The sequence below is a fragment of the Aquarana catesbeiana genome, linkage group LG03 (assembly GCF_042186555.1).
Source record: "Aquarana catesbeiana isolate 2022-GZ linkage group LG03, ASM4218655v1, whole genome shotgun sequence".
In the NCBI taxonomy this organism is placed as follows: Eukaryota; Metazoa; Chordata; class Amphibia; order Anura; family Ranidae; genus Aquarana; species Aquarana catesbeiana.
Genome location: NC_133326.1, coordinates 351,012,846 through 351,031,146, shown reverse-complemented (window position 1 = coordinate 351,031,146; position 18,301 = coordinate 351,012,846). Strand labels below are relative to the sequence as shown.

At 45.1% G+C, this 18,301-nt stretch overlaps 1 protein-coding gene across 1 annotated transcript in view; it reads left to right on the top strand.

The window, feature by feature from the left end:
• Window positions 1-400: 400 nt before the first annotated feature.
• STC2 (stanniocalcin 2) overlaps window positions 401-18,301 on the top strand; it is a 66,818-nt gene continuing 48,917 nt past the window's right edge. Inside the window, exon 1 of the mRNA XM_073624049.1 lies at window positions 401-723. Coding sequence (XP_073480150.1) covers window positions 564-723 — 160 coding nt within the window. The 5' untranslated portion in view covers window positions 401-563. The remainder of the gene's footprint in view (window positions 724-18,301) is intronic.

Genomic DNA, 18,301 nt, shown 5'->3' with positions numbered 1-18,301 from the left:
AAGTAAAACTGATACATGTTGCTCTATAGCACTGCTATCTTGCCTCACACGTGACAGATTCCCTTTAAAATATTATTTCTTTTTTGGTGATCATCTACAAAGGTAACCAGCACCTCTTGCCTACAGATGATCCTTACTTGAAATCTGACCAGACAGGATGATGCACTTTATGCGACCACGCTGCCTATGTGAGCTCTATTGTTCTGCATGCCTTAGCTCTGACATCGGAAAGAAGGGAAGCCCTGCAGAGCCGACACAAATCCATCCATCATCATCTACCTCGCCGTAGTAGTGAGTAGGCTGGGGCGCCCCGCCCACTTCGAAAGCTGTCAAAGCGCCGGGGCGCTGCGATTGGTGCACGCCTAAGACAACACCTGCTTGACTCCTTCATTCAAGTGACAGCAGAGCTCGCAGGGGATATTTGAGGCTCCATCCCTCCCCGATTCTCATCATTCCCAGTATTTGGTGGGCAGATCGAGTTGCAAGGGGGCTGGCCAGTGCTACAAGTACAGGCTGATCTGTCAGCCTCTCCGTATTACAGCTCTAAGTGTGAGGACGGGACCATGTGCGCACAACTTCTCCACACACTCGTCACTCTGGGACTGCTACTCGCCAGCATTGATGCCGTGTTCGGGACAGAAGCCACAGACCTGCCTGACAGCAGCCAGGACAGAGCAGACAAACTGGCCAATCAGAAAGGGAGGCTCTCCCTACAGAACACAGGTAACTTCTAAGAGCCTGCCTGGGACAGGGCTCACCTACAATATACATCACATAGACATACATAGATATGTTACAGTACATGGAAATCAGGCATCGTGTATAGTTTGTATTCTGAAGTTTTTGGTACACAAGTGACTGTCTATCCTTTAGTTTATCTATCTATCTATCTATCTATCTATCTATCTATCTATCTATCTATCTGTCATCTTTTTTGAAACTTTGACCTGTCTCTTGCAGTTATGTATACTTGTGTCATTTTTATGCATATCTATCTATCAATCTATCTACACATTTGACCAATCTCTTTCAGTAATCTTCCATTTTAACATCTCTCTCTCTCTCTCTCTCTCTCTCTCTCTCCCTTTGACCCATCTCTTGTATCTATCTATCATCTTTTTGAAACTTTGACCTGTCTCTTGCAGTTATGTATACTTGTGTTATTTTTATGCATATCTATCTACACATTTGACCAATCTCTTGCAGTAATCAATTTTCTTATCTAGCTATCTATCTATCCACCCACCCATCTACTTTTTTTTACCAAGCCTAACCTGTACATGGGTAACAAAACCTAGCCAGAGGTGCATAGACATACACAGATGGATAGACAGAGGTGTAGCTAAAATAATGACAAGGTATATATTGTATCTTTTCATTTCTTCACCCCCCCCCAAGGGGTAACCCTATCATTTAGTGCTATTACTGATTCAGATCTGGGGGGATTTTAATACCCGTGGAAATCCTATTTCATTGTGTTTTACAACACAACTGCAAAGTTATCACAACCTGATTAAATGCAGTTCTCATGTGGTTACAAATATTTTGGGAATATGGCAAAATACACGATTGGAGAAGTTGCTTTGAGCAATAAAATGAAGCCTGATGACAGGCGGTGAGATTTGTAGTGTGTGAATGCTTTCTACTAACCAGTGCTTGTATTAAAGCACGTGCTAAGTGTGCCTGCTAGGGGAGGAAAAGTCCAGTCACATGGGGATTGCAGAGTTAATATCTGCAAGTCAGAGACTGAAAAAAAAAAGAAAGAAAAATACACTCATCCCCAGACAGGCTGCTGTAGTAAATAGGATGGTGTTTTGTCTGACTGGACCAAGGCTGGGATCTTTTACAAGAAATGTCCTGTCTTCTGTTTAGCAAACATGTCAGCGAGATCCAGTTTGCCAGTTCAGGTAACAATAGTACTTTGAGGTGTTTGGTCGGTGCCCAAGAAAGCATTTTTGCACAGAAAGGTTGCAGTGTAAAGGCTGTTTTTTTTAGAGTCATGGTATGTGCTGATTTGTAAAAATATATTTGGAATATTTACATAGCCAAGTTTTTCAGTATAAAAACAGACTTTTAAGCATGAGATTTTTTTTTTTTTTAAATCTAGCTTTACAGCAGATGCTGGCAACCAGTGGACAGGGGAGGACTAGGCTTGGAGGGGCGGTGGGTATTTGTCCTCTGGGCCAGTGCTAATCAGGTATGTTGAAATGGTAACCCTGAGTGTAGATACTTCACCATTCAGACATTGATCAGAGTAGGGTCTACTGTTGATAGCACGTCTTGGGCAATATTCCACTATCTGCTCCACATTCAGATCTATGATCACAGCATGCTCATGCGGCTATGAGGTGTTATGTGAACGAATGCCAAGAGCACCCAGGGAAGCCGATGCCTGAAGATGTGAAAAACAAATTTGTGCCTTGTCCTTTAGGATCCCCCACCCTTAAACATGCCTACCAACCAGTGCACTACCGTAGAAATCCATCCTGACCATTGAAAGGTCTTTATGTTTGCCAGTACCCCACCACCCCCTCCAGGGAAAAGGTTCAACGTTCTCCTCTTACCAGTTCTTGTGTAACTATAAGTCCCAGCATGCTGTGACCATGGGCCTGATTGTTAACAGAGTGACCTGGGATTGTTAGTTCTACATCAGTTGGAGAGCCATAGATTGCCTATGCCAACTTAGCACTAAGCATTTCTTTTTCATTTCCCCCTAGGGAATATTTCATTAGCTTTGTGGTCTATAGAACCCTGTCTCTGTGTGCTTGTGTCAGACATACGTAGGTACATTCCACGCAAGCTAGGCTTTATAATGATTTATTTTGTTTACAAGCCACTGGCTAGCAGTGTGCCAAGTGAGATTTATGAATAAGAGTCCATGTTAAATCGTTATATAAAGAAGGATGAAAAGGTACAGGCATCTAAATTGGAATATATGAAATTTCTGCGATGTTAAAAGCTTTAGAATGACACCCAGGGTCTGGCAGTGTCGTCACTGTGTGGGACCGCATCCTCAAAGTCATTTCCAAGTAACGGGTTCTCCTGTGTACGTCACTCCTGTGTGTGGTGATAGAATCAGGGATCAGTCATAAGAGAGAGATCCGCGTGATGGTTGGGAGCTGAGGATGGGACATGCTTACCTCCAGAATGCCTCTAATATTTTACTGTACAAGTAAGGAGGCATCATTTTTCACCCACATTACATGTATCTACTTTGCTCTTTATAATAGTTACCAATCAGAGTATCTTCAGTAGAGAGACCCAATCCAAATTTAATTCCAGTTTGGATACCTTTTGTAGGCAGATATCTACAGTATAGACAAACAATACTCATGTAGCGCTACCCCCGCAGGAGCCGTTTGAAATATTTGTGTCCGGGTCTCCTATAACCAGACTAGGGGATTTGTTTTTTTATTTTATTTGGAGAACTTGGATAGGAGAAGGGATTTAGTAGGATACTCCAAATTAACTATTCACAAGCAAGGACAGCTTCTTAATAGAACTGTGTAGCCGACTGTCAGTAGGGCTGCATAGCAGACTATCAGTAGAACTATATCGCAGGCTGTATAGAATAGAGCAAGTCCCTTTGTAGCAGAAGGAATTTAGTGGTCTTTGCTTCTTCAAGACATTAGCCAGTGTCCCCTTTAGCTTACACCCAGTATACAGACTTTTGGCACCAAGAGGGGGATTTTAGCAACAACAGTCTCTAGGATCCCTTTAGGGGGGGTCTGTATTCACAAGGCCCTGGATGCAGGTCACCTTTCTCAGTGATAACAGGCAGGATCCATGGACATCCTCCCTCAATCAGTTGGCAAGAGAACCATGGGTTTCAGCTTCAGTGTTTCAGGGCCTCAGATCACCCACCTGAGACCGCATGGCAGCCTGTGCTGGAGAGAGGCAGCGGACCTCTTTCTGTAGAGGAAGACCCAGAGCCCATGTGCACTTTAGATATAACTAGTCATCCAGCATGCATTGGGGCACATGCCCTTCTAATTGGCCAGGGCTGTATGAATATTCATGCTATCATCTGAATGGTTTTCACCCACTGTCCAATACCTCCCATAGCTACTAGACCAGTGTGAAATTCCAGACAGCATGATCAGCACCAGAGCATTTTGAGCATACCATACTAAGCAATCACAGCATCTCTGTTAAGCAGACAGCACTTACATTTACCTAGCTGTCTCTCTGTTAGGCAAAGAAACCAAAAACTATATACACTTACTCAAGCATCTACCTAGGAGGGTGCTACACTCAGTATACCATACGAGACAAGGAAACTTCTTTAACCACTTGCCTACAGGGCACTTTTACCACTTTCCTGCCCAGGCCAATTTTCAGCTTTCAGCACTGTCACACTTTGAATGACAATTGCACAGTCATGCAACACTGTACCCAAACTAAATTTTTATTATTTTGTTCACACAACTAGAAAATTTGAAAAAAAACCTTTTTATAGTCTGTAATACAATTTTGCAAACAGGTAACTTTTCTCCTTCTCTGATGTGCGTTGATGAGGCTGTAATGATGGGCACTGATTAGACGGCACTGATGGACATTGATGGGCACTGATAGGCTGCAGTGATGGCACTGATGAGGCGGCACCAGTGGGCACTGATGAGGCTGTACTGATAGGTGGATCTGATGGGCACTGATAGGAGGCACTGATGGGCAGCACTCTGTAATCTAACACAGTGGTTCTCAACCTCAGTCCTCAAGTACTCCCAATGGGCTATGTTTTGGGAACTTCCCTTAGACCCCTTTCACACTGGGGCACTTTTCAGGCTTCTTTGCGCTAAAAATAGCATCTGTAAAGTGCCTTGAAAGCGCTTCTCAAGCCACCCCAGTGTGAAAGCCTGAGTGCTTTCACACTGGGGCGGTGCTCTTGCAGGACAGGAAAAAAAGTCCTGCAAGCAGCATCTTTGGGGCGGCGGAAGAGCGGTGTATACACTGCTCCTTCACCGTCCCTGCCATTGAAATCAATGGGCAACGCTGCCGAAGCGCTTGTAAAGTGCTTCAGCGCTTTTAACCCTTTAATCAGCCACTAGCGGGGGGGTTAAAAGCGCCCTCCTGAAAAGCGTCGCTATAATAGCGGGAAAGTGCCGCTAAAACTAGCAGCGCTTTCCCGCTAACGCCCCCGACCCAGTGTGAAAGTAGCCTTAGATAAAATGGCTCTTATCAATGCCATGTCATTAGCAGCTGTGCAAAGTAAAGGAAAACCTGAAAACATGGACTGTTGAGTGTACTTGCGGACTGAGGTTGAGAACCACTGATCTAACAGACTTGGTCAGGCACACCCTATTTGTTTCTGCAATACAAGTTTGCATAAGGACACTTGTAATGACTTGTTTCGTCAGATTAGGCGACCCATAAGAATTTGAAACGGAAGTGACATTCTGTCGCCACCATCTTGCTACACCCTGCACTTGTCCACAGTAAGGATACAGTGAGAAGGTGGCAAGCGGACATCTTGAGTTTTGCATTTCACACTTATTTTTAACAGTAAACTGAGCTTATATAGTGAAATGCAGTATTTAAAAATTCATCAGACTGTTTTTAGATGTTGAATTTTACATGCAGCGGCAAGCCTGCTGATCTCACAGGTTTGCTAATCTGACAGAACACCGCTGCTTTAAAAAATCAACATCAAAACAGTATGAGGGATTTGAAAATACTGAATTTCACTAAAAGCTGAGTTGACTGTTAAAAATAAGTGTGAAATGCAAGACTCCGGTGGGTGTAACAAGATGTCCGCTTGCCGCCTTCTCACTGTATCCTTACTGTGGACAAGTGCAGGGTGTAGCAAGATGGTGACGACGGAACATCACTTCCGTTTCAAATTCTTATGGGTCGCTTAATCTGACAAAACACCAGCATAGAACACTGGAGTAGGAGAGCAGGAAGCTGCAATTCTACTAGGAAACAAGGCTACTTTAAAGTGGTTGTAAACCCTCACATATACCCAGTGAAGTGACTGGTTTCAAGTGATACACAGAGATAAAACAATTCCTCCTACATAGGTTGTACCTGTCTAATTGCAGCTCTTTCTTCTCTACAGCCATTCAAAGTGCTGAATTTACACATGAATTCTCCACTCTTAAAAGTAGGGGGTGGAGAGATAAAGTTACATCATTGAGGAGAGCTCGGAGAGCTGATTGGAGGGAAGTGACACACCCCCTTCACACAGCTCACATAAACAGAGCTGAGGCTGTCAATCTGCTAGAGCTCCCTCCCCTGTCACCATTTTTCTTTTAGTGTCAGGAAAATTCATCAGAGGTTATTCATGATGATAGCAGAGGAAGGAAGCAGCAGACAGAAATTACACCTAGAGCTCTTAAAGTGATTGTAAACGATCACCTTGTTAAACAATCCATTACGTTTAAAATAGAAATAAAAGGCAAGACATTTGTGTATAGATATAAAAAAAAAGTTATAAATACATGTTTTCCCTTTTTTATAAGTCATCACATTTCCTCTGTTCTCAGCTGCATAAGAGATGGGGAGAGGAGAAGCAGCAGCACACTGAGGAAGCAATACAAGGAGAAGAGGATAGTTTCTCATACAAGTACATAGTACAGCAGGCTCATATCAGAAATATGAAATGGAGTAACAAACACTTTAATTGAGAAAACTACACACTATAGAGGGATATGCTTCATATTCTAGATTGTAAGCTCTAACAAGCATGGCCCTCTGATTCCTCCTGTATTGAATTGTATTGTAACTGTACTGTTTGCCCCATGTTGTAAAGCGCTACGCAAACTGTTGGCGCTATATAAATGCTATATAGTAATAATTTCATGTCTTAAACCATTTTAAGGCACTTACGAATGAAACTCATAACATATGATGCTAGAGGACTATAAAAAGAAATACAACATGTGTGATTTTAATTGGGTTTTACAATACTGTAATTCTGTATACTGGGAAATTCCTTGGTTTGGCCACCATGGTTCTTAGACACCTAATTATCATGTCCAGTGATGGGGGTAACCTCACAAGAATACCTATCTGCCTTCATGTAGAAGTCAACATTCTGTTAAATGTAACTTTATTTATGTGCGAGATGATATGAGAGTTAGAGCCCATTCACACAGGGGCAACACAACTTCCAGCGTGACTTTGGGAGGCAACTTGGACACGACTTGAGTATGAATCACAGCACGACTTGGGGCAACTCACAACACAACTTGAAGTCGCCTCCAGGACAGGGAACTTTACAAGTGGCCAATCAGAGCTTATCAGCTGTGTGTGAGAAGGAGGGGGCTGGCTGTTTAGTGGAGGAAATTACTTTCTGTTTCCTTTCTGCTTCCTGTAAAGTTGCCTCAGTATGAACAGTGATCAAACTTGGAGGCAACTTCCATTGAAATCAATGGGTACAAGTTGCCTAGAAGTCGGATTGAAGTAGTACAGGAACCTTTTCTGAAGTCGGAGCGACTGCAGTAGTGTGCATTAAGACGGATCCATTCACTTACATTGATTTTCTCATGTAGCGCGACTTGAGGCGATTAGGGACGACTTGAAGTCGGATCCAAAGTTGCCCCTGTGTGAATGGGCTTTTAGAATCTAGTTTTGAAAAATTACAAATCAGCAATAGAAAAATTCCTAAAGAACGTTTGATACTTCGGAATTAATGTTTGGTATACATAATGATTAGAGGTCGACCGATATATCGGCCGGCCGATATTTGGCTTTTTTTACTTAATCGGCATCGGCCGATTGTGCTGATAAAAAAAGCCGATTATACCTTCAGCGGGACTTGCAAATGACTTCTGTAATAGAAGTCAATGCAAGTTTTCTGAAGTTTTCTTCTCTCCTCCTCTGGGCAGCCTGCCAAGTCTGATAAGAAGATACATTTGTATCTCTTTCAGGTTCTTTTATCAATAGACTGAACTCCTGGAGAAGTTCTCAGTTTAACCATTTAAAGACTAAATCTTTTCTGACACTTGTTGCTTACAAGTAAAAATCCTGTATTTTCTGCTAGAAAATCACTTAGAACCCCCAAACATTATATATATATTTTTTCTAGCAGAGACCCTAGGGAATAAAATAGCGGTTGTTGCAATATTTTATGTCACACGGTATTTGCGCAGCGGTCTTTCAAACGCAATTTTTTTTGAAAAAATACACTAATGAAATTAAAAAAAAAAAAAAAAAAGCAGTAAAGTTAGCCCATTTTTTTTCGTCCAAAAGTTTTGATTACCTGTTTTTGTGTATTTAATATTTAAGATACTTATTTTTTTTTTTAATCTAAATTATACATACAAGTGAACTGATTGGAGGTTTGTTTTGTTTAATAAATGTTTAAATATAAAAAATTTTCTGTATCACTTATTACTTAAGGCTGCTTTCACACTGGAGCGGGCATGCGTTGACGGTAAAACGCTGTTAGTTTTAGCGGCGCTTTACCGTCATTTTAGCGGCGCTATTCGGCTGCTAGCGGGGCGCTTATAACCCAGCTAGCGGCCGAAGAAGGGGTTAAATGCGCCCCTGAAATGCTGCTGCCGAAACGCTTTGCAGGCGCTTCGGCAGCGGTGTGCATTCATTTCAATGGGCAGGAGTGGTGGAGGAGCGGTATACACCGCTCCAAAGATGCCGCTTGCAGGACTTTTTTTTAACATCCTGCCATCGCATCGCCTCAGTGTGAAAGCACTCGAGCTTTCACATAGACTGCAGGGGAGCCGTTTTACAGGCGCTATTTTTAGCCCAAAAGCGCCTGAAAAACGCCCCAGTGTGAAAGGGGTCTAACTGTTAGATTTTATGCGATGAAGGGAAAAAAAAAAAAGATATCGGCCTAATATATCGGCCCAAAAAAATCGGCATCATATATCGGCCATTGGCCACTGCGATTTCTAAATATCGGCTTTGGCATCGGCCAGAGAAAAACCCATATCGGTCGACCTCTAATAATGATGACAAACCCAATTCCAGAACTGGTAAATTTCCCAGTAATAGCACACTAATACATGCTACGCATTTTCTTTTCCTAACAGTTACCTAATCACAAGTTTTATTCATAAATTGTATAAAGTGTTTCCTCTGATCAGTTAGTCGCTAATGCTCAGATATTCTTGCAAAAGATTGCACACAGTTCATTTTGACCACTGAACACTTTGTGGTTAGTTCATTAAATCCCATGGTTCGATTCACAGACTAGAATAGACAAATTCATATTTTGGAAACGGGATAATAGAACGTGGCCTGGTATCTGGTGAGAACAGGGAATTCTCCTTCACTTTTTCTTAGTGCAAAAATATTTACGAAGTACATCAGCCAACCTCAGTACAAGTAGGGTCACACTTCCTGGCTGCTCCAGCAGATGTTTAAAACATACACTGCTTCCATGGGTCACAGGGTCAGCATTTTGTAGCTTATTTGATATCCTCAATTTACAACTCATAGTGAACTGAAGAGCCAAGCGTGAGGGACAAGAGGGATGTTTTCAAAACATTTATGTTACTTAGATACTTCTTCAGTTGTGTGACGTGACTTGGGACAGCTAGAGGCGACATCATCGTCATACTAGAACAAGGAAATTCTGAGTTTATTTTATAAACTGGGTATTTTAAGTGAAAATGTGTTTATATTATAGGGAAAAAATGTGTTTATTTGGAATCCTTTTTCATGACATCATGTCATAGCTTTTAGAATGTCCGATGTCCCTGTTGATTTCTCAGGTGTCCCTGTTTACTTGACATGTTCAGAGACAGAGGGTATGAGTAGCCATCCTTCTACACATGCATGACTGAAGGCAGGGCTTGACAAATTTTCTTTTTTTTAACAAAGCTTACAGGTGGAACATGTAGCTTGTTCCCGAAGGTGAATTTATCCTTTAACCCTTTTGCTGCCAGAGCCATTTTTGCGTTTTCTGCACACGTTTAAAAAATAATTTTAGGTCTGAAGAATACATAAACCCCAAACATTATATATTTTCTGAAAGCAGACACCATAGACAATAAAATAGTGGTATTGTAGTTCCAATTTGTTATGTCACACGATATTACAGCAAAGGTAATTTTAGGGCACAAAAACGCAATCAATTACCCAATTGTTTGGTAAAATATAAAAGCTGAGGTTGCACCAAGTAAATAGATACCCAACTTGTCAAACCTAAAATTTGCGTGCACCCGTGAAATGGCGACAAACTTAGGTACATTTTCCATAGGCGAAAAAAAACCTATAAGTCCATCAGTTTAGCATTACAAAGGAGGTCTGGTGCTAGAATTATTGCTCTCATTCTGGGCGGCGATATGTAACCTGTGTATCGCAATCAACGTTTTCAGGTGTAGGCACCCCGCCACATGTGTTTATGTCAACCAGGAACCGGAAGTGATGTCACACGTCACTTCTGGATCAACAATAAGAAGGGGAGGAAAGCGGATGTGTGTACGCTCTCCTTCCTCCCCTCTACCCAGCGGCACCTGCTAGGCCAGCCCCGGACCCGCAGATGGGCAAGCAGAGCTTGGGATACAAAGTGAGCAAGTGGGGGGGGGGGGTAGCGCACGTGAGAGGTGTGTGGAGCATTCGGACAGCAACTCTGGCACCTGGATGAAATTAGGATTTTGGACTTTTTGCTAGTTGCATCTCTGGTATCAGATTCAGCATCTGTCTCTGATGACATCTGGTTTTGATCTTGGCATGTATTTTACATCCAATCCTGTCTGTTGATTCTGTACTGATCTTGGTGATATCTGACCAGCTTGTATGACTTGGCTTTTGTCAAGCTTTCTTGCCTGGGGTGCTATTAAGGTCACATGCCTTTGGACCATTGTTGCTTTGACACATTTTTCTGAGAAAAACAGGCAGTGATCTTCTGATTACATTTGATTGCAAGCAGCCCATTCTTCTTTCCAGCTTAGTCGTAGTTTAAATGCAGAATGTATGCAGTGATGGGAAGTTTTCTGGTGAGAAAACTGATTGAGCATTTAAAGTCCACTGTTTAATATCTTGGAAAGTGTGTCTGTAATTTAGCAAGCTCTTCCCATGCAGAGAATGCTTGTATCATTATGGAGTGGACTGCTTCAGGTTTTTGCAAATTATGCTCAGTTCAGTCACACTACTTTTGATAAATAGGCCATGTATGGCCATGGGCAACTAAGCATAAGAATACTTTTAAAACCATGAAGAAATGCACTGCAGTTAAATTAAGATTTTAAAAGATTTGTTGAAATTGACAATTGTAACTTTCCTAGTGATGAAAGAGTAGCTAATAATCAAACACTATGGGGGTTATTTACTAAAGGCAAATCCACTTTGCACTATGTAACAAAATGTCCCACACTCCGCTTGAGTGCTTTTGTCATATACCACTTCCTTCCTGTCTGAATATAGACATCAGATCTTCCCTACCACTTGCAACCACAAACTAGACAGGTCTCGTTTGGCTGCAAGCTGGAACATGATCTGTTTATTGAAACACAGGTACACAGAGGTAAGACTCCCTTTGCATTCAGGGCAGGGTAAACTCTCCACTCTGCAAAGAGAGCCTTTGGAGGAATTCTCCCTCTCCCCTCTCACAGCTAATCTACATAGACATCCCATCATACCCAAGGCAGATAGACACAATAGAACAATGTAACACAGCCACACCCCAAATGATCCCAGCAAAGAGTCCAACAGCATGAGACAACACACAATATATACTGTACATTTATACAACATTCCACTGTGGCTGTACAGCGAGTCCAACTAATACAGATCAGACTGGGGTTCTCAGTCACCCTGTGCCCCTAATAGACACAGGGTTATTTACACATAGCAGGGGTCGGGGGAACTGGAAAGGAGTTTCCAGAGCTCTCCAAGGTAAGCTGTGTTCCACAAGCCCCACGCCCAAATCTCCCCTTTCGGCAGGGGACTAACACAGGAGGAGACCCCAGACGGGTTGACTCCGAAGTTAGTCAGTAGTTCCAGTCCCCCAATGCCGGTATCCACACAGTACCCCAAATAAATTGTCCTAAACATAGCATTACTCACCCAGCCAACCTCTGCCTTTCTCAGAGAACATACCCGCCGCTGGGGAGAAGCGTGGACTGGCCCTTCTCCCTGGAGTCCTTTCAGCCACTGGAGAGAAGACAGTGACTGGGCTCACTTCATCATGCTGTTGGGGATCTGGGCTAACTGCCCTGCCTCCCTGGAGTATACAGGTGGAGACTGAAAACTCATCCAATTTTGGTAGAGGAAAATCCCCCAATGCTTGCAAAGCATGGCTGACATCCTCCTGTCTCAGTGCCGCACCATTTTCTGGGGTTGTATCAGTAGAGATAGAAGTCCCATCCACTTTCACAGGAACTCCATCTTTTGTTAGTTGAGGGTAGAGGCCAGCAGCACTCTGCCCTGTTGCTAGCTCTTCTGCTGGGTTGGTGGCATCATTCTAGAGTGGCATCTGCTGCTGGGAAGGGGTACCGGCCTTACCCTAATCTGGCTGCTGGGACAATATGTCTCTGGTACTGTCTCCCAACTGCACCGATCCTTGCTGGGGAGGAAAGATCACTTTCTCCACCCTGGCCAACTGTTAGGAAGGGAGGATGAATACCTCCTCTCCCTTCTCCCCCTGGATCTTAATCTTTTGCTGGGAAGTGATCATCTCCTTCTCACCCTTGGCCTCCGGAACTGCCGCAGGTGTGTGGCAGAGGTCTTGGTCCCTCTGTCCAGTTGTCAGCAATTCAGCTGCAGAAGTTTCTGGTAACTCCACAGATGCTGCTGTTGGAGCTGGGCAGAGCTCAGTGATGTTTGGCCCTGATGCCAGCTCTTCTGCTGGAGGCTCACCAGGTTGTCCTTCCTCAGCAGAGAAGTATATTAAATCCCCAGTCTCTGGAACTGGTGTCTGGGGATAGAGGTTCACCATCTCCTGTCCGTAGAACCCAGAAGATGTTATTGGTGCTGGACAGTGGTTAGCAGAGGTCTGCTCTGTTGTCAGCCCTTCAGCTTTGGAGATGGCAATCTCCAGAGTTTCCGCTGCCGATTCTCTGGCATGCTGCTGAACGTGTTCTAGCAGTTTCCTGTATGCCCTTTCCAGATACTGTTCTTTCCTTAGCAAATAGTTCAGATCAGGTTTAAGGTCTAAGACCCCTGCAACACCGAGCATAGCCTCTCTGTGTTCTCGCAGGTCCTCAAGGGTAGGTTCCCCTTCATCGCCAAACACAAAACGATCTGTAAGGCTTTCGAACAGCAATCCAGGGCCACCAAAGACATATCCTTGCTCTGCATGCCATTGTAGAGCCCAATACCTATTGTCCAGCTCTCCTGCTGGACCAGCCTGTCCAACTCAGTCACCCATTACTCCTGGGGCCGCTCTTCCAGGAATGCCATCTGCAGTGCCCGCTGGTTACTGGCCTGTTGCTCTGGGGTTGGAAAGTACTTGCCCTGTTGCATACCAGTAACCTGGAGGGCTCCTGTTAGGTACCTGGTAGTTGAGCCCGACTGGTAGGAGAAGACCTCTCTTACAGCGCTGGTTCAGGAGCCACTGGAGTGGGAACAGTGGTCTCGTGAGCACAGTGGGTAGGAGTGCCTGGTGAAGGCTCTTGCGGAGGCCGGCACAGAAGCTGAGTAGAGATCCTTCTGGAATGGCTGAGCTGCAGATGCTGGCAGGCAGAAGAGGAACAGCAGGCAGGCAGGTAGGAGGTATAGAAGCAGCAGCACCTGGAGCTGGATGAGAAGGCCGGAATGCAGCAATACAAGGCACAGGCAAAGGCAGGGTCAGACAGTCCGGGTTGGCAGGAGATCAGGCAGATATTAGCAAATGGATAATCACAGGGTAGTCAGGCAAGCAGGAGTTCGGCAACGGGTCACAAGAAGATAGCAAGGTCAGGCAGGCCGGGTCGATAACAGTAATGACAATCAGCAGGCAGGTTCAGGAACACAGGTACGGAGCTGCAGACGAACAGCACTGCATGAGTGCAGCTGTAACACTTTTAAAGGGCCCTTGGCACCAAACAGCACTAGCGCGCACGGCGGACACCAGTGGGGGAATTCTGCCGTGTCACTCTGGACGGACCCCGCGTGCACATGCGCGCACGCATATCCCCCTGAAAGGCACTGGCACGTCCCTGACATTGCCCCCTCCCAACGGGCAGCCTCCGGATGCCCAAGTAACTTTTCTTTTCAGGGTGGGCAGAAAAATAAGCATGGATTAGGCGTTTTGCATGGATATTGCTGTCAGGTTCCCATGAATTATTCTCTGGACCATACCCTTTCCATTTTATTAAGAATTGTACTTGCCCCAGTCTTTTTCTGCAATCACGATGGCTTCCACCTCATACTCCTCACCTCCATCCACCAGGACAGGTTCGGGGGCCCTGGTACCCCTATCAGGAAAAGGATCAGGCAGGGCAGGCTTCAACAGCGATACATGAAATACAGGGTGAATTATGAGGGAATCAGGTAGACATAGTTCATAAGACACTTCATTAATCTTCCTTCTAACCGAAAAAGGACCAATAAACTTAGGAGCAAATTTCTTGGAAGGACAAATCAATTTAATGTTATTGGTAGACAGCCATACCTTATCGCCAAGCTGAAGGTTCAGATCCCCTCTTCTTTTCTGATCAAAGGTCCTCTTACTGTCTGCTTGTGCCTTGGATACCGCCTCCTGTAATATCCAGTTATTGTGGCTGAGAAACTGCAATGTGTCCTTGACCGCTGGAACTGAGGATTCTGGAAGAAAATCAGGTAAAAAGGATAAATGAAAACCGTAATTGGCAAAGAATGGCTGGCATTATTATAAGCGAATTCCGCTAGGGGCAGCAGGGACACCCAATCATCCTGTACAAAAGATGTAAAATACCGAATGTATTGCTCTAGAGTCTGATTTGTCCTTTCCGTTTGCCCGTTAGATTGGGGGTGGTATGCTGAGGACAGAGCTAGCTCAATTTTCAAGATCTCACACAGGGCCTTCCAGAAGCGTGAGGTGAACTGCACCCCCCGTCAGACACTATATTTGCAGGGACTCCGTGCAGCCTGACGATCTCTTTGATGAACACACGGGCCATCTCCACAGCAGAAGGTGTTCCTTTTAAGGGTACAAAATGGGCCATCTTGGACAGGCGGTCAACGACCACAAAGATCGCTGAACACCCTTCTGAGCATGGTAGTTCAACTATGAAGTCCATTGCTATTATCCACCAGGGTCTGTCTGGTACTGGCAAGGGTCTTAGTAGTCCTCAGGCTCGGTTCCTTGTGGTCTTACTCTGGATGCAGACAGGGCAAGAGCTGACATACTTCCTGCAGAACTCCTTCAAATTAGGCCACCAGAACGTGCGTTGCACAAGTTCAAAAGTTTTACGGACCCCAAAATGCCCTGCAAGTGGATGGTCGTGAAGTAGGGTTAGCACCTTGACTCGAACATTTTCTGGCACGAAGATTTGGCTTCCTCTCCACAATAACCCGTCTTGAGGTGTTAAGGTGATTCCCTGGGGGCTTGAAGATTCCGGGGATGCCTCCCTGATCAGGCACAGAAGATCCGTCTGAAGGAGTAAAAAGTTGTTTGCAGGCAGAATGGTATCAGGTATAGATAAGTCCTTGGGGTTATCAAACATGCGGGATAGCGCGTCTGGCTTAATATTCTTTGTTCCTGGCCGGTATGTGATATGGAAACAAAAACGTGTAAAGAATAGAGCCCAACGGGCTTGCTGGGGTTTCAATCGTTTGGCAGATCTCAAATACTCTAAATTTTTGTGATCGGTATATATTAATACCGGGTGGACTGCGCCCTCTAACAGATACCTCAAGTCCTCCAACGCTGTTTTGATAGCAAGTAGTTCTCCATCACCTACGTCATAATTCCGTTCAGCCGGAGAGAGTTTTCGAGAGAAAAATCCCACGGGATGCATTAGGTCCTTGTTGCCCTGCCGCTGAGAGATGACTGCTCCCACGGCCACTTCGGAAGCATCAACTTCCATGATAAAAGGTAAGGACGGGTCAGGATGACTGAGAATTGGGGCTGAAGTGACACGCCTTTTAAGTTTCTCAAAGGCGTCCTGAGCTTCCGGACTACAGTGAAAGCGACAGTTCTGTTTGGTTAGTTGCGTGATGGGTGAGATGATGGCGGAAAACCCCTTGATGAATCTTCTGTAAAAGTTTGCGAACCCTATGAAGCGTTGCACCCCCTTCTTATCCAGGGGAACTGGCCAGTCTAGCACGGCGGATACCTTCTGAGGATCCATTTTGATACCAGTTGGGGAGATCACTAACCCCAAAAACTGAATGTCCTTCTGTTCGAATTCGCATTTTTCGGCTTTAGCGTATAACCCGTGCAGACGAACACGGCCCAAGACTCTGAGAACATGTTCCCAGTGTTGATTAAGTGACCCAGAGAAAATCAAAATATCGTCTTAGATAAACGAATACAAAGATGTCTAGGAAGTCTCTGAATACATCGTTGATAAAATGTTGAAAAGTGGCAGGAGCATTACATAGGCCAAAGGGCATGACCAAGTACTCATAATGCCCAAAACGAGTCCGGAAAGCTGTTTTCCATTCATCCCCGGCCCGGATGCGGACCAGGTTGTAGGCTCCTCTTAAATCCAGTTTGGTCAGGATGACAGCAGATCTCAACTTCTGAAATAGCTCAGGTATCAAGGGCAACGGGTATCGGTTCTTAACCGTGACTTTGTTTAGCTCCCAATAGTCCACACATGGACGAAGGGTCTGATCTTTCTTAGAGACAAAAAATATCCCGGCACCAGCTGGAGAGGTAGAAGGTCGAATAAATCCTTTTTCTAGATTCTCGTCAATATATGACTTAAGTGCTTCTTGCTCTTTTTCAGATAAGGGAAAGATGCGCCCAAAAGGAATTTCGGCCCCAGGAAGAAGTTCAATTGGACAGTCATAAGGACGATGGGGTGGCGGGGAGTCTGCTCCCTTCTTACTGAGCACATCAGCAAACTCCCGATAGGCCTCTGGTATGGTTTGAAGGAGGTCCTGATCTATGTCCATACACAGTAAGGTGGCTGAAGATCTGGAGGGTATATGTAAGCAATGTTCTTGACAGTAGGATGACAAAAACTTGACTTCACCGGTGGTCCAATTGACATAAGGATTATGGGCCTGGAGCCAGGGCATGCCCAGAATAATCGGAAATAGCGGAGAAGAGATGATGTCCAAGGTTCGAATTTCTTTATGCTGAGAAGAACTGGTGACAGGCAGAGGAAGGGTCTCCTGAGAGACTTGCCCAGATTTAATGTGGGACCCATCAGCCAGGAAAACTGAAAGTTTATGCGTCTTGTCCTTTTAGGGGAATATCTTGTTGAGTGGCAAAGACAGAGTCTATAAAGCAACTACATGCCCCGGAGTCAATAATGGCGTTGACTTGGATTGTCCTTCCCTGGAGCTGTAACGAGAGAGGGAGAGCAAGTTGAGTTGCATTAGCGGACAAAGCAGATAAACTGGCCGGAGCAGGAAGGGGACACTTACGGGTCTTAGCTGGACAGCTGTGTACATAGTGGCCTACTCCACCACAGTAAAGGCAAAGGTTTAGCTGGCATCGGCGTGCTCGTTCTTCTGGAGACAGAGTAGATCGCATTAGTCCTAGCTGCATGGGTTCGGGAACATCAGGTGTTGGAGTGACCGAATTTGAGCAGGTGGAAGGTGAGTAACGGGAAGCAGGAACTGGAACTTTTGTGGTCATCCACACTGGGCGTGTTTGCTGGGAAGAGCGTTCAGACCGACGTTCACGGAGGCGTCGATCAATCTGAATCATCAGGGTGATAAGTTCCTCAAGGGTATCAGACATACCCGAGCCAGCTCATCCTTCAGGCCCTCGGACAAGCCCATGCGGAATTGGTGGCGCAAAGCTGCATTGTTCCATTGAGTGTCCGCGCTCCAGCGTCTGAAGTCCGTGACATAGTCCTCGGCCGGTCGGCAGCCTTGCTGGAGCGCGAACAGAGCTGACTCAGCTGTAGCAGTCCGCTGAGGTTCTTCGTAAAGCTGAGCCATAGCCTCGAAGAAGGAAGGTAAGGACTGGGTATGTGCAGAGTCTGTTTCAAGTAAACGGTGAGCCCAGGTCTGGAGTTCTCCTTGTAAGAGGGATATTACAAACCCCACTTTAGTAGCCTCTAGAGAAAAGGTCCGTGGCTGCAGGGCAAAGTAAAGCTGACAAGCGATGCGGAAGGCCCGGAAATTGGTTCGGTCCCCAGAAAACCTTTCAGGAATGGGGACCCTTGGTTCAGGTGGAAGCATTACCACAGAAGGAGATGAGACAGTCTGTTGGGGCAGCCGCTGAGGCAGAGGCCACACTACCAGTAAGGTTCAGAACTTGTCCCTCCAGTCGGTTGTAGCTATCCTGCAGAGTGTTCACGGCCTGGGT